This window comes from Elaeis guineensis, chromosome 8, assembly GCF_000442705.2.
Source record: "Elaeis guineensis isolate ETL-2024a chromosome 8, EG11, whole genome shotgun sequence".
Taxonomy (NCBI): domain Eukaryota; kingdom Viridiplantae; phylum Streptophyta; class Magnoliopsida; order Arecales; family Arecaceae; genus Elaeis; species Elaeis guineensis.
The window spans coordinates 124475460-124490814 of NC_026000.2; the positions used below are offsets into that span (position 1 = coordinate 124475460).

Below are 15355 nucleotides of genomic sequence, written 5' to 3' on the forward strand. Positions count from 1 at the left end.
GCCACACTTTTTCCACGGTTTAACAGAGTAGAGCTAACATGGATGGCACGCGTGGCGGCTTGAAAGACCAATAACAGCCTACATTTTGGAGATAAGGATGCACTTCGTGATCTTGCTCATATCGTCAAACAATGATTGCTTTTGCTTCCACATAAGAATAAGCTGCATGATAGATGGCTAAAATATGAAATGCATTTGCTTGAACTACAATGCCTAAGCCATTTCTGGTGTCTCTTTTACCGTCCCAAATGAATGCAAGAACCTTCTGAAATGAATGCAGAACTTTGATATTCTATTTCACCTGGCTTTTCACAAGGCTTGCAGATCGGTCAAAAATATTTCAACTTGATAAGCAGACCAGGATGATCAGTGACATGATTAACTCTTTTATAAGAACTAATGGTCTGTTAACTACATGCTTCAGGGATAAAAAAAAAAACTGTTTCTATACCTGTGCTCATAACAAGGAACTTTTTTCTGACTGTTAGGAAACTTGCTCTAGCACACTAAACAAATTTTCAGATTTCGATCCACAAATAAAGTGAAGGATTGAACCCTTCTAGAATGCTACAAGAAACAACTGAAAGATACAACTTAATTGGACTGAAGCATTAAACCCTCGAGGTGCCAAGCTTTCGCTCGAAGAGGCGACGCAAGAGATAGACTTGCAGCACGCTAGCTCCAATCAGTGCTGCAGATTCAAAGAGTGCTTTGTGAATAGCCCTCCGGCTCATGCCTTCATTCACTGCAGCCAAAGCCGATAGATTATGTCATATTACTTAGGTTGCCTTGGTTATGTTTCTGGAGAAAAAGCTCATGCAAGATAATTATGATTTGCATTGTCCAATTAAATGGGGTTGTGACTAATTATTTTGACCATCTTTTGTTACAAGTTACTAACTTATCATCATCATGCAATCCTTTTCCCATCAAAATATGGGATCCGCTACAAAATACAACTCTTAAGTTGTGAAAGCTCCAAGGAATGATTAAGAAGATCTTATGAGTAATCATCAAGCTGGTGCCAACCCTACAGAAATTGGTATTAGTTCCAGTCTAAAGAAAATATAGGCAAAAAAAAGCCTGCATAAATTCAATCTCATGCAAATGAAGAAGCAACCCTCCAAACTTCTCTATATTTGGATCTAGAAGAGGAAAGAGAGCTTTTGATATTGGAATAAGGCACAATTAAGCCAAAGGTTAAAAAGAAACACATTCCCATTTTTAAACTTTATGAAATATTTTTTGACCTGCAAGTTCATAAAACAAATACATTCAATGTATGGATAATTAAATATAGAGGCCATCCAAGTATGGCACTAAATTCTCTAAGAATCCAAACAAGCAAACCCCAACATGTTCCAAAAATTGAAGAGAGCAAACATGTACATAATATGCATTATCATGCATCCACGGATTACCATCCTGTGCATCAAAAGAATGGTAAAATGAGCTGCTCCTACTCTGAAATCTCAAATACAGTGACAAAGGCAAGTATTTATGTTCAAAGAAGGGAGAAATGATTGTGTTCTAATCAGGTATCACCCTTACTACAAATGGTATATAAATTGGATCAGGGCATACCTAGTGCTTGGCGGTCTGTCTGAGCCTCCAACCAGTGCTGCTCAAACTGTATGTTGTAAAGAGCTTCCTCTAGTTTTCCAATTTGTTCAAGTAAAGGGGCGAAATGCTCTGTATACATGTATAAGAAGAATAAGAATAATGGTCTGCATCCTCAGAAAGAAAATGCCAATGCACACTGCTTACCATCTTTTGCATGTTCATCAAAGTATGAAAAATGCTTGACATGTACGTCAAAGTCTATGGTTTCATGATAGGGGGACTTGTTGGTAAAGCAAAAGCGATAAAGACCCTTCTTCTGACTAATAAATTCAAACTTTTCACTTATCTTGTTGCGGAAATCATGAATTTGAGCTCCATGAGGATCGTTTACCTGGTACAGTCAACCAATCATGCAGTCAAACTGATAGAACATGAAAAGAATTAGACATCTACAAACACAATAATTATATGGCATGTTTTCCAAAACATTACTCTGATTTATGGATCTGGAACCAAAATATTCCAAGTTGACTCAAGATTGTTAATTTTTTCCTCACAAGCCCCCCAATACACAAACAGACAAAAAAAAAAAGTCAACAGTGTAAAGTATCCAACTTGGATGGCCCAACATTGTTTTTTAAATCATCAAAGCATTTATCAAAGATTTAACATTCAATGGGTAGACCTACTTGTGTGTAGGTAAATGTGCACAAAAGCAGGCAGGTAGACGTGCACTCACTTGTGTAGGTGCATGCATGTATGGGTGAAAATGACACCACATGCAGGGAATTCTACTTACCAAAAACTGGTTATTTATCACTGATATCAATGTTACCTAAATACATAAACAAATGCAAAATCATCTTTATTTCAATCATTTTTAATTCCTCTTGCCAAAATATTTCCTCATAACTTTGTATTACATTTTATTGGAGTTCATTATATGTTGATGAAGTCCAAAAAATAAAAAAGCTAATGCCTAGTTTAGTGGGTTCTTTTTTTTTTTTCAAAAATACTAATATCTGCCATATAAAAGTTTCCTCTTCTTTTCCAGCAAAATTCTGACTTCCTTCAAACTAGAAATCAGACTTCCACACTTGAGCCTTAGAAACAAAAAGAAAAGACAACAGAAATTTTCAGGGAAGGCGGGATATACCACTGAAATTCATTGACAATAAAATCAGCCTTATGATGGGCAAGGGAAGGTGGGATATACCACTGAAATTCATTGATAATAAAATCAGTCTTATGAAGGGCAAGGAAGGCAAGCACCTGAAGGAAAGCTACAGTTTTCTTTCTTTCTTTCTCTCTCTCCCTTTTTTTTTTTTTTTTTTTTTTTTTTTTGCGGGGATGGGGGTGTGTGTATGGGTGGTGTGGCAAGCAAACACAGCTTTACTTCTCGCATGAAAGGAAGACAAGGTCATGAATCAGCACAGAAGAAGTGTGCAACTTTCTGCCAAACTCTGCCTCACAAACCAGTGGAACCTAATATGTTTTAAAACTAGGAAGAGGACTAAGTAAACCATGTTGATCCAGGACCAGCCTTTCTTTCAAAAGGTTATTGTATTTCGTCCATCATTCTGAACAAGCAGTAAAAAAATGGAGATTAGTTACAAGCAAATTAGGGTTCACTTGATTATAACATTTTTGCACGAAAAATATGTACGAGGTCTTCCGTCCATCATTAACATTTCTTCTGCATATGCTACAGAGCATTACTTGTTTAACAAATTATTAGAATGGCAAGTGTCTGGCACCTCAATCGTCTTGCAAAGAAAATCAAATTTTGCTACTTGGATAATTATAAGGGCCAAGATGGGTTTAGAGGCTCTTTGATTGCCTGTAACTCCACTTGCTTGCAACAGGATTTGCAGCTACAAGTAGAAATGCTGAACTTGTATTTTCAATTGTCTATTTGGTTTGCCTGCAAATGCAGTTACAGAAATAATTGTTTTCAGTTTCAATACCTGCAACTAACTGCTGCAAATCAAGCTGTTGTTTTCAATTGCTTGATGATGAGAGAACCAAGGTCACCCTGCAACCAACTTGGTAAATTCTTATTACCTTTCCTGAGATAGTGAACTGCTTGTTTATTTGAGCAACTACTGGCCATCATTTAACCACATGACAACTGTTTTGACTTCTTAACCAATACACGGACTCAAACCATGAAACTGTAAACTGTTTGCTTATTAGTAATATCTTTAAGCAACAGTTGGCCACTGGTTTACGATGTGGGAACTGATTTGACTCTTTGACCATATATGACCAGATCATTGACATAGCGCGCTGTTTGCTTGTGTTAATGTACTTGAGCAACAATTAGACATCAATAGATGTGGTTTCAAGTTTCAGACAAAAACAACCCATTCCAGATGAAATAGATTGGTTTCGGTCGATATTGAACCAAAATTGACTCCTAATTTCGGATTGTGGCCGGTTTCAGTGGTTTTGATCAATTTCAGCCGAAATTGGCCAGTTTTGCTTGGAACTAGCTATACATGCTTATGCCAAATATTATTTTGGTGTTGATAATCATGTTATGGGCATTTCTTTATTTTTAGTATACAGTCTAATATAATATTAATTTACAATACCCTTTCATTCTTTTTCTTAAGTTAGAAGAATAGATAAGCAATGAATATAAACCTTTACAGGCCAAGGCCTTCCAAAAGGCCCTTATTAAAGCAGATCATAAGAATTAAAAGTGAACAAATATGAGATATCTCAAAGAAATAGCATCTGTTTTATATAAAAATGATAATGTACAACTGCATGCATTTTAGTAAATAGCTATTTAACTTTAAAAAAATGAGATCGAATATATGTTCGACTTCTACCAGAATGATGAATAATTGATTGCACTCAACACTAAAAAGCTTGAAAATTGCTAACAGAATTAAAGAACTTATATCACACAAATACTCTAAAATCTTGTCCAATAACTTTTCTTGGTTTCTTCTATGTTTAAGTTCTTGTTTTAATTTTTTATTTGATCTGTTTGACTGAGATTCCAAAAATCAGATCTAAACTTCTAATATCCCAAAATTTTCAAAACTAAAACTCTATGGACTCAGTCGAGACCAGAACAAAGCTTTTAAACCTAAAGCTGATATCAGAGTCATTGTCTTCATCAAACCCTTGAAATTATAAACTATTTGCTTGTTTTAAACGTAGTTAAGCAATAGGTGAACATCAGTTGCTCATATGGAAATTATTTTGACTCCTTGCTCTGTGTCTTGACTGAAACAGTGGAACAGTGAATTATATGCTTATTTTAATGTATTTGAGCAAGAATTCTAGATCACATAACATGGAATATAAACTAACAGTAGCAATTTACCAGCAAGTTGTCATGCACATCCCTATTGTAACTAATAAGCTGGAAGGAAAACTAATGCTGGAAATGGGTAATATTCAACATTTGGATAATAATGTACTTAACCGGATATACTTTAGTCAAAGATGTATAAGATTGCGCTAATAAATGTTTCCATTCCTAATAATTTAATCAATTAGGCAACACTTTAACCAAACATGCAATACTTTGATCAAGGCCATGAATTCCCAATTGATTAGATTACTATATATTTTAATCTTAAAACATAGTATAAACTAGAGAGGGCTGCAACCATCACAACAAACTCTATCCCTTGACCCTATAACCTTGGCTTATGCCCCTTCTTCCTTGGCGAAGACAACAAATTCATATATACTTCTTCTTTTTCTCATTATGATAATTGAAGGGCCATTAAGATCTCTTAATTGTTTCTCTTGTTCTGAAATCTAGGTTTTAGGGACAATTTTACTATTCCAATTTGGTGTTTCTTTGGAATTTTGAAAGCCTAGCTATGTTCCATTTTGATTAGTTATTATTTAATGATTTATTCAGGAACCCACAAGTACTTGCAAGGTTTGCCATCTCTATATCGAACCTTATACTAGTACCCTCCTATTATTGTGTTAGTATGCCTGATATGAGAGCCGATTCAGTGTACCAACATATACACGCCCTGTACCGATACTCAATACATGCCTCATACTGCATACTAGTTCAGTACCGATACAGTATGGTATGGTTGGTATATAGTGGTACCGATACAGTATGGCAAACCATGAGTACTTGTAAATACTCATAATTTTTTTATTCTTCTTTTAGTTCATCTTTTTTTATTTTGCATATATGAAACCTAAAACTTACCAATATACAAGTATCTAACTCCTATTTAAGCTTTGTTATTCTTAATGGTGTGATTAATGTCTTAGATACGAATCATAGCAATTGATAGACATGATAAAAATATCATAGCTTATATGCTTTCATGGCTCACACCATGTATGCTTTAGGATGGGAGTGATTAGTGGAGGGGAGCAGCACTGCATTAAACTGTGAAGGATGTAGGAGAGAGGAAGGGAGTGGGAGTGTGATCTCTTGTTCCAAAATCTAGGTTTTAGGAGCAATTTTACTATTCCAATTTGGTGTTTCTTTGGAATTTTCAAAGCCTAGTATGTTCCATTTTGATTAGTTATTATTTAATGATTTATTCAGGAACCCACAAATACTTACAAGGTCCGCCATCTTTATATCGGACCTTGTACCAGTATCCTCCTATTATTGTGTTAGTATGCCTGATATGAGAGCTGATTTAGTGTGCAAACACTCGATACACCCCTTGTACCGATACTCAGTACATGCTTCGTACTGCATATTGGTTCGGTACCGATACAGTATGGTATGGTTGGTTCATAGTGATACCAACTAGTATGGCAAAGTCAAACCATGAGTACTTGTAAATACTCATAATTCTTTTGTTCTTCTTTTAGTTCCTTTTTTTTTTTTATTTTGCAGATATGAAAGCTAAAACTTACTAATATATAAGTATCTAACTCCTATTTCAGCTTCATTATTCTTAATGGTGTGATTAATGTCTTAGATATGAATCATAGCAATAGCTAGACATGATAAAAGTATCAAAGCTTATATGCTTTTATGGCTCATACCATGTATGCTTTAGGATGGGAGTGATTAGTGGAGGGGAGCAGCACTACATTAAAATGTGGAGGATGTAGGAGAGAGGAAGGGAGTGGGAGTGAGCACAATGTGGAAGGGAGGTCAGTGATAGAGGAGGGGAGGCATCTATGGCCGGCAAACAAATGAGCTACTCATGAGCCAATTTGTGTTTAATTCAGCTCAAGCTCTACTCACTTGATAGGTAAATGAACCGACCTCCAACCGGTTTTTTGAGCTCAGAATTTAAATGAACCAAGCTCGAGCTAGGCTCAATCACTTGTTTCTAGCTCACGAAACAGCTCATTTTATATAGCATATATTATACATAATGTACTATATTTATTACATGTTATATAATTCTATCCTATATTCATGGATTTATATGTAACAATCAACTAGCCATTGGAATAAAATCCAACAACTCTAATGGAATTAAGATTAGATGATGTCCTAGCCTGAACCACCCTCCTTTCTCTCATAGACACTAGCTACATCACCACGATCACATTCCATTTCCCCTCTCTCCCATCATAGCATCCCACTGAGCCTTTCTTCCATGACGTCCACCTACTTGCCATCACCAACCACCCACAAGAACCCTAGATATTTTTTGTTCTCTCTCTTCTTCCACACCCCCCCTCGGTGCAATGGAAGGCTCTTTGAGGATTCTTGGTTAAGGGAAAGTGGGCAACCATAGGGTGCAACTTCCCTTTGAGGTCCTCTACAGACAAGAGCAAGGTTCCTATGGTGCTGAAGGTCTACAATCTCATGTCGTTGAGTAACTACATGTATTGGTTTCAGCTAGGGATCCTCCATTCCAGGATCAAAGGTGAGTTGATCCAACTTGATGGTGGATTTCATTTTTCTAATATTTATAACCTTCTTCAGATTTTTGGTTGAGGTCATATTGAGGTTTTTAGTGGTTTCTGTAAAACGGTTTCTTGATTTGGGGTTTTTACTAGGTTGAGGTCTTTTTCCTGATTGATGCACTTCGTGTGTTTCTTGATTAAGCTGGTGAAGTTGAAGTCTGAGAAAGTATAGACTAGATTTTGATGTTAAGCTTCAAATTTCACTATTTTTATCTGTAAAGGATGATTTTTTCCCCTTTTTTGCTTTTTTTTTTGTAAGGTTTCTTTTTTTTTATTGTTTTTAATTTGAACCTATTTTCGAATCGAACCTAGAACCAAATCAAGTTTGACATGAGCCAAGCTCGAGCTTGGCTCAATTTAGTTTTGAAACTTAAGTAAGCCGAGCTAGAGCTAGCTCGACTATATAAAGCCGAGTTGGAGTTGGGGTCTTTTAGGTTGACGAGCTTAAGTTGAGCTATTTTAATTCCAAGCCAAATTTGAGCAGAGCACAATTAGCTCATCTTTAGCTTGTTTCCACCCCTAGTGTTACGAAGTAACTGGAGGAGAAAGGGATTGTTTGGGGGGGGGGGACACAGAGACACACAGAGAGAGAGAGAGAAAGGATAAAGGGAGAGGGAGCAAGTAGAGAGAACAGGATTGAAGACAAGGGAGGTGGCCACCAATGTAGTAGGTGGAGAGGGAGGCTGCAAGAGAGAGGGGAAGTTAGGAGAGACAAAGAGGTCACCAAAGCAGCTAGTGGGCAGGAATAGGGATTGCAGGAGATAAAGGGAGAGGGTGTTACAGAAAGTGGAAGGTGACATAGAGGGGGAGGGGGAGCTAAAGCAATTGGTGGAGAGGAAGGGGCTATAGAGGGAGTTAGCTAAAAGGGAGGGAGCAAGGGAGATGAAGGGGAGTCACTATATCCAACTAGATATGGCTAAGTCTACAACAATCTAATGAGAAAGATGAAAAAAAGAAAAAGGGGAAGAAAAGGAGAGAGAAGGGAGGAGAGAGAGAGGAGGGTCACCATGTCTCATAGGAGGCAAGTTCTGTTGCCAGAACATAGGTCATCTCAATTCGCAAGTCACTCATAGACTTTGAGGCTACCCAATTGTAAGCAATGAAACAACCCCTCACATAAAATGAAATGCTATGCACTTGATAAGGCATCTTCAATCAATATGAAGTATAGATAATTCTAGCCATACTAGATTGCCCCTATTAGGATGACCCACCCTTGTCAACTAAACTATCAACCTAGCCAAAGACTTCCTTTGGTTTATAGAGAACAACAAAAGGTATAATGCATATTGTAATGGGGTTGACCATCCTAGTACCTGGAAAGGCTAGAAATTCGGTATTTAGTGGAAGATAAATTTGGCCAAATTATTTGCAGCAATCAAGTATCATAGTCACGATCTGTGCTTGGACATTTCTCAAGCTAAATCAATTTCCATCTATGTAATAATCACAAATCCAGCAATACTAATTACAAATGTCCAACCAGTCATCCACATCAACCCAAGCAAAAAGATTTTAAGTCTTTCAATTTTTTTCTTCTTTTAATCTAGAAGCATGATGCTGTCAGACAACAATAGGGAACCCAAATATGCAATGTCATGCACAAACAATAAAACATGAACTCTATAATGATGCAAAACCTAAACTAAATATGATATGATGGCAAACTAATATTCTGAAAAATAAAATATGAAATTAGTGTACTTTGAAAAATGAATTGGGAGTAATCCTAAATGCAGAATCAATCCATGCAATTGATGGAAAATGAAAAGTTTGTTGCAAATAATGTTAGCTGACAACTTATATGCAAATCAAAACAACAAAAATTCGACCAGCAAAGTTTTGGTGTTTAGCATGGAAAATTAAGGGTTCATGATGATGGTACTTTGTTCGTGCAATGTACTTAATTGCATTGTACTTTGATACAAAGCTACTGAATCCCTTCTTGGTCGCTTACATTCAACTGCTCACAAAGTAATACCTCCTCATACCGATGTTAGAGAATGCAGCACATTATACAGCCTCTATAAATTGGTTTCTACTCTGTGATATAAGAAATAGAATCATCAATCTCAGATCCATCAGAGCTGGCAAATCTGAATTTCAGGAATTCAAGGAGATCAAACATATTAGAGATCAAACATATCACAATGTGTTAGACTAGGGTTTGCTTATGTGGCTGAATTTCTAGGAGTTTTAACAGCTCAAAGAAGAGACTGCTATGATTCCCGAAAAAATAAAAGTGGTTCAATAGATTAAAAAACCAGACTGGCCCTTTAGGTGGTTGTTTACAGCCGAAATCGTTATTTATCGATGCCAGTTCTTTGTCCGCTACCGCTACTTTGCTTAGACAGAAATGACAGCTAAGGTGTTGTATATGCCGTTGTAGGGTGGATAACACAGAGAAGAGGAAGCAAGGAAATGAAAAATAAAAGAACAAAATAGGATAATGAAAACCTACCAGTCTCATGCTAGTAAATTGGGAATCACTCCCTAGGCCTCACATCCATATTCAGACATCATCAAAAAACTATCATATAATAGCATTATAGAAAATCCCAAAAGGCAGTCCTTAAATAGTAGGGTACTGTATCATTACTGCTATTTTGTTATAGTGCCATGAACAGGTAACCAACCCATTTTGAATGCCTAAAGTATCCTTTTGCTTCATAATTCAACACTTGACTAAATTAATCACTTAACTTCCAACTCTTTTCACAAAAAGCTAAACAAAACAAGGACTAAAAATAAAACTAAAATAAAACTAAGTAATAATAAATAGTCAATCAATCAAAGACTTGATGGCTTCGTCTAGGCTCCAAATAGGCTCCTCCAATGGTGCTTGTGAAGCTCCTGTCATGATGCAAGGTTGTCAATATCAATCCAGACTCTTGAAAGTCTCTTTGACCTTTTCTTGTGAATGCAAATTCCATCTCAAATTCTCCATCCCTATCAACTTTTGCACTTCTGCATCTTGACACAATTTTGTTTATGCACACCCACAGCCTTCCATCCAACATCATCCACCATAGAGAAAAAAGAAATTTGATGAGATTCAGGACATCATCAACAAGCAGATAGTTTATACTGGCACTCGTGGATATCAAAAGTATTTGGTTAAGCGGAAAGGACACCCACCTTTAGATAGCATATGGAGTATAGATCATTGCCAACGAATTACAAAAGCTTAATATGGAGTTGCTAGAGAGATACCATTGGCTTTGTTTGCCAGAGGTGAATACTTTCAAGCTGAGAGAGCTGATGTGGTTTGAGATGCTATGTGGGATATGCAATTGCAAGGAGATGTAAGAAAATAAACAGAGAAAAGGAGATGAAAATATAGCAACCATAGCAGATCTTCAAACTAGGCATGATAGAGGATGGATCTGGCTGCAAACAGCCACCACATGGGTCAATCAAGTTTTCTAATCTGCTGAACCACTTTTCCTTTTCTAAAACCATAGTAGTCCCTTCTCTCAGTTGTCAAATTCTAGAAATTCAGCCATATAAACAAACCGTAATCCACCAATTTGTGACCTAATTAATCTCGAGTTTGCCAAATTTCAGATTCGCTATCCATGATATAATGAGATTGAACCTTCAATATCCTTTATAAAACACCATTGAAACTGATTTCTAGAGGGCATCCTAGAATGTTGCATTATATAACATCAACATGGGGAAGTTGTAATTCCTTGATGGTTCCATACGAACCATCAATGCTGGATGCAGTAGCTCTGCATCGGAAGCAAAATGCAGTTGTACACTGCACAAATCCTTTGGTGAACTCCAACAATTTGCTTGCAAAATTTTGTTGCTTTGATTTGCATAAACTGTTAACTAACATTATTTTCAACAAACTTTTCATCTTCCATCCACTGCATGCATAGTCTCCACATTTAGGATACTTCCCAATTCATTTTTTATTTTTTAAGGACACTAATTTCAGATTTAAATTTTGAGAATATTAGTTTGCCATTATACCATATTGGGTTTAGGTTTTGCATCACTATAGAGTTCACACTCTCATTGTTTGTGCATGCATTGCATATTTAAGTTCCCTAGGGTTAGTCCAAACATCACATCATATGATCATAATGGCAAGGAAATTGATGACGCTTGTCATAATGGAGAGTGGACAAGCATAAAAGGAAAAGAGATTGTTGAATGTCCTGTTGATACAAAATATTCCCTCACACAAGCAGCTTCATCTAGTCAATAAAACATGGTTTATTTCAGCAATGAGATGCACAACCATCTAGTTTTGTATTCATGGAAGTCATAGATGATGGAAAATTCAAGCTCAACTATCTTTTTTCAGGAATTTTAGTAGATAGATATTCATCATCAATTAGCCATTAGATTGACAACCAATACAGCTTTGACTTAAAAGAACTCGAGGCAAATCAAGGCATAACCGAAGAAAATTGAAGATCCAAGATAATGTCAAGATGCATCCTTGGGGATCTTTATCACATTTTATCTTAGGTGTCAATTTGCTGAAATTTCTTTTTATTTCTGGTTATTTTTAGTTTTAGTGGGTGAGCCAAAGGTTAAGACTAAAGATATTAGATTATGTTTAATACCTCAATAAGTCTAATTATTACAGCACTACTGTTCATGGTATTATTTACGTATAGAAATCATGAACTGTAATCGTGTTATTGAGGTACTTTCCAGATTTTGGAAAAAGTTGAGTCATGATTTTCTATTTATACTCTTAAGTAGTGAACGGACATTGTGTTTTGATGATTGAAGAAAGATGGTTTTTGGAGAAAAAATGCCATTGACGTTGATCCCCAACATGAGGCACGGATCCGATGTGAGACCAGCCCTTAGGTGCAATCCATGGACCCCTCAAGTGACCCTGGTTCAATCATCCCTGTCCATTGAGTTTCTTGCAGTCTTTGAATTTTCTTCTTAATTTCTTTTCTTTTCTAGATCAGATTTTGTTCTTTTGTTCCTTGTGAAGCAATAAATCCCAATTCCATTTCTATTTCCTTAACAAGTTTTCATTGAACGTTAATTTCTATTGCACAAATCTGCTATAAAGTAGTCATTCTAATCCCTAATTGTGTCCTCTTAGGCAGCAATTTATCTCTAAAACCTAAATCCCAGAACTTTAGGCTGGGTTCTTTTCAATGAATTCCTTTTTCTTTAAGAAATCTAACATCGTTAATTTAGTTGATAGGAAAAACCAGATCCATTCTGAATGGACAGCAAGCCATTAGATTCAGTCCTAATCAACACCAAAATCCTTTCTTTCCCTTATTAAACCCTAGATCTAAATTATTTAAGTTCAACATCATATCAACCATCAACTTTGCATTGAAATTTCGACCTTTGTAGTTCAATTTTGACCGAAAATCAGGTCCGAACCCAATTTACCAGCAAATATATGTCTCAATTCTATCCTAAACTCTCAACCTTGCATCCCTCCACCCTATAGATCCCCTGTTTTGGAAGGCTATCCTACACTTGCAAAACATAATGTTTTAACTCTGCAATATAGATACAAGACTATAGGTTTTGTATGCCATGCACAGCTAGTTTATGGAGCATAAGATGTTATAACAACTGAAATATTTGTCTTGGCCATAACATAGATTTGGTCTAAGATCAGGGAACATGAAATAAGCTAGAAATTATTGTTCAAGTTTATTCTTATCGAGTTTAAGACAAAAGAAAAGGAAATGGAGTATTATGAACGGCATGCTTTGAGATATTGTCAGAAAAAGGGGAAGTTGTTACATAATTATTGCTACAAGAAAATTCAATCAAAAGTAAACTTTGAAACTGTATTATGACAGATGAAAAGCCATACTTAGATGATGTATGATAGACTCAAGTTCTTCATGCATTCATTTCCTCCAATAGCTCAATTGATATAGATAAAATAATTTAAAAACGAATTAAAAAAAAAATTTCTTCAAATCAACCTATCCCTACTATAACAATAACTACATGCATCACACAGAAAGTCTAGAAATAGTACAAATCCTGCACATCCATCCATGCACAAATTACAATATAACCAAAAATACATATATATAGAAACATCATATTCACATCTAAAAAATGGTCTGAACATACCACAAGATCCACTCCATCATCACTATAATGCCATGGAGTGTCATATTTAATCACGACAAAGGATGCATGAACTGTATCCCCTTCATACTGAACTGAATGAGTAAAGCATTCTTCCCTATCTATCACAAACCTAATCCCGAGAGTTGGTTGAGAAAGCAGCAGAAGGCCCGAGACTACACAAATCACGAGTCTCAATGAGAACCCCTCCATCTGTATACGAGAACAAGCAAAACCATGAAACAGATAATCCAAACACACATGTTGCCAAATCAAGAAATCAGCAAAAACAAGAGAAATGAAACCCTAAACCCATTTGAAGCCCTTCATGCAAGGAAGAAATCTTTCTCATACATGATAAACAAGAGAAAGTTAATGTCTATATATGGATCCATAAACACAGGCATGTTTTCATCATTTACTAAATCCATAAATACCATGATGCAATCATTACTGTGGAGATGAGGGTATAAGAAGAGGGAGAAAGAGAACTAGGGAGCAAAAAATCCAAATTATGTTGATCGGATGTTAATGGAGAATTGCATGTGTGTCAGGTGATTCAAATATTGATAAATTTCCAGACCGACCAAAAGGAATTCCATGAAATTAGAGGTCGGACAAAACTAATCTACAAAAAGGCTAAACGGAATGCTTCACAGCTAGCAAAAAAACGACAGAAAAGAAAACAGCGAATCATGAAACTCGATTTTGTGAGCTAAAGTTTTGCACATTAAAATGATCAATCTGAAACCATACATACTAAAAACATGAATTCTCTTATCCATCCCACTTCTAAAAAGGATTGAGACCGAGCACGAAAACACATAAGGGGAATCATAAAGAACATGTCAGCTTTCAGATATTAAAATATGAAAAAAAAAAAAAAACACATACACATGAATCCTAATTCTAATTCATGTATTTTAGATTACAGACAGCAAGGGCGTCAACCATAATTTCATCAAGAAGAGATGGGAAATTTTCCGATCGCTTCACCAAAATCAAATCGACAAGAACAGGAATGGAAAAGGGGAAAAATTAATAGGACTTTGGGCACGACCGAGAGAGGGGGACGGAGCGGCCTTGCCTCGTGATAGGTTGCGTCGAATTGGCGATGATGATTCGATCCCTAGCTCCCTCGTCCTAAAAAACAACGAAGAAGAGGAGAGAGTGATGAGAATATGGGCGTCGGGGGGCGCTGGTGGTAGGCGGGGCAAATCAGACTCGTCCAAGGACTGGTTTCTCTCAGCGCCCAGGTCCTGTCTAACATTTGTAGTGCGATTGAGGTTTTAGATATCGGACCCATCCATGCTGATATCGTTGCTGGCCGGAAAAGTGATGATCACCTCTCTGCCGCTTTCAACCGTAGATGAAACTCGGTGATTGGCTGGATGACCAAAGCCCGGTTAGATGCCTTGGTCCCGTTGCCATGCCCAATTCAAGATGCTGTTTGATATATTATCGATGATATAATTATTAAAATAATTTAATTATTAAAATAATATAAATATTGAAATAATATACAAATATTTGGATGATATGTAATCATTATATTTGATATATCACTAAAATATTATTGAAAATAAAATTTTATTGTGTTTGATATATCATCAAATAGTGATAGTGATAGTGTAAAAATATTATAAATAATTTTATATATTAGTACATAATAATTACTTTATAACTTGATTAAACATTCTTCATTCACAACCCCTCATAAAAACATAAAGCTGTAGTAATAATATTATTTATTTATTTATTTATTTATTATTATTATTATTATAAATATTTATTTTGATGAAGTTATTAAGATGATATTGTG

The 15355-nt window shown here is 35.9% G+C and overlaps 1 protein-coding gene across 2 annotated transcripts; it reads right to left on the reverse strand.

Annotated features, from left to right (window-relative positions):
• Positions 1-363: 363 nt before the first annotated feature.
• LOC105049716 (transmembrane emp24 domain-containing protein p24beta2) lies at positions 364-14776 on the reverse strand. Of its 2 annotated transcripts, none has more exons than XM_010929452.3 (5): positions 14621-14776; positions 13537-13746; positions 1768-1954; positions 1585-1692; positions 364-745 (listed from the first exon to the last, which is right to left on the reverse strand). In XM_010929452.3, exons 2-5 carry the CDS (start codon positions 13744-13746, stop codon positions 612-614), a joined length of 639 nt encoding a protein of 212 aa, XP_010927754.1. In that variant the 5' UTR covers positions 14621-14776; the 3' UTR covers positions 364-611. The 2 variants fall into 2 exon arrangements, with proteins under 2 accessions (XP_010927754.1, XP_010927755.1); XM_010929453.4 differs by having other exon boundaries at positions 14594-14733.
• Between the last annotated feature and the right edge of the window lie 579 nt (positions 14777-15355).